The 1,339-nt window shown below is 29.9% G+C and overlaps 1 protein-coding gene across 1 annotated transcript in view; it reads right to left on the minus strand.

The window, feature by feature from the left end:
• Nucleotides 1-651: 651 nt before the first annotated feature.
• The window catches only part of LOC100777830 (polyadenylate-binding protein RBP47C'), a 7,168-nt gene continuing 6,480 nt past the window's right edge, over nt 652-1,339 (minus strand). The window contains exon 7 of the mRNA XM_026128824.2: nt 652-1,188. Coding sequence (XP_025984609.1) covers nt 1,027-1,188 — 162 coding nt within the window. The 3' untranslated portion in view covers nt 652-1,026. The remainder of the gene's footprint in view (nt 1,189-1,339) is intronic.

Here is a 1,339-nt window from a genome sequence, read left to right on the forward strand (position 1 = left end):
TTAAAAAGTTTTTAAGGACTACAACTAAAATTATAAAAAGTAGAATTACACAACATAATTAACTCAATAGTTTAAAATATTTTTGCAAGAAAAAATTATCATAAGCTTTTAAAAAAATAATATCATAACCAAAGAAATTGAAAATATTTAAGTTTTTGTAAATTACAATTATTCTCTCTACATTTTTATTCTTTGAAAATATTTGATAATTTTTTCAACATCAATACTATAAAAAATTAAAAGGATGAAATAGTGAGATTAGTATGAATTTATTTTTGTTTTGTTTATTCATTTTAAAAAAATATGTTACAGGATAATACCTAATTTTTTATGGGAACCCTTTTTTTTTTCTATTACACATTCAAATAAATAAAAAATTCCGGTGGGTAATTCGATGATTATCTATAATTATTTTATATTATTAGTAGAAGACTTTCAAACTCGTGTATCAGTCATACACAAGAAATGAAAAGAGACAAGGATCCCTAATACTTTGTTTGGCATAGAAGAGACAAATATGCATGAAATAGTGAAATAGGTAAAATAAAATAAAATAAAAATAAATTGTTTGATTAAAAAAATGAAGAAGAAATGACAAGAGAGATAAAAATATGTAAGAAATAAAATAAAATAAAAACATGTGAAATCCACTAACTTTTTAATTACGACCTTTCTATTTCTATCATACAAAACATATTTAATCATTTCCATTTCTACTGTTTCTCCTCCCGCTCCTCCAACCAAACAAGCCGTAAAAGTGAAGGTTACAATGTGAAGCGCCAAAATAAAACAATTAAAATGCAAGCAAGAGGGCAAACTTAAGCATAGTTAAATTATTTCAACAAACAAGTTTAATCCTGATTACTCCTACGAGTCTAAACGAATGATTAATTGGATTCCTACAGTGCTACCTCCGGTTATCAAAATTCAACTCCACTCCACAATTAGGAGGGATTCTTCAGAATTCAACAGACCAAGCAAGTTACAAGTTAAGTTGCTCGTTGAAGCACCATGTTGTTCCTGCACTCAGCTTACTTGCTGTTGGTGTCCTCCATAAATAGGGTAAGCCCCATAAGCAGCAGCATATATGCTTGGGTCGTGAGATGGTGGCAAAGCATATCCATAACCATCATAAACAGGCCCTCCATAATACGCCCCACTCCAAGCATTGCCGAAATCTGCTCTAAACTGCTACCCAAACATATAACCGGATAGAATAATTGCAATTGCAATGTCAGACAGCACGAAAACAAATCCGAAGCTCTATCAGTTACTACAAAGTTTGTATTTTTTGAGAGGAATCAATCAATGAAAAAACAGAAGCTTTATCCAATGCTAG

The sequence above is a fragment of the Glycine max genome, chromosome 6 (assembly GCF_000004515.6).
Source record: "Glycine max cultivar Williams 82 chromosome 6, Glycine_max_v4.0, whole genome shotgun sequence".
NCBI lineage: Eukaryota > Viridiplantae > Streptophyta > Magnoliopsida > Fabales > Fabaceae > Glycine > Glycine max.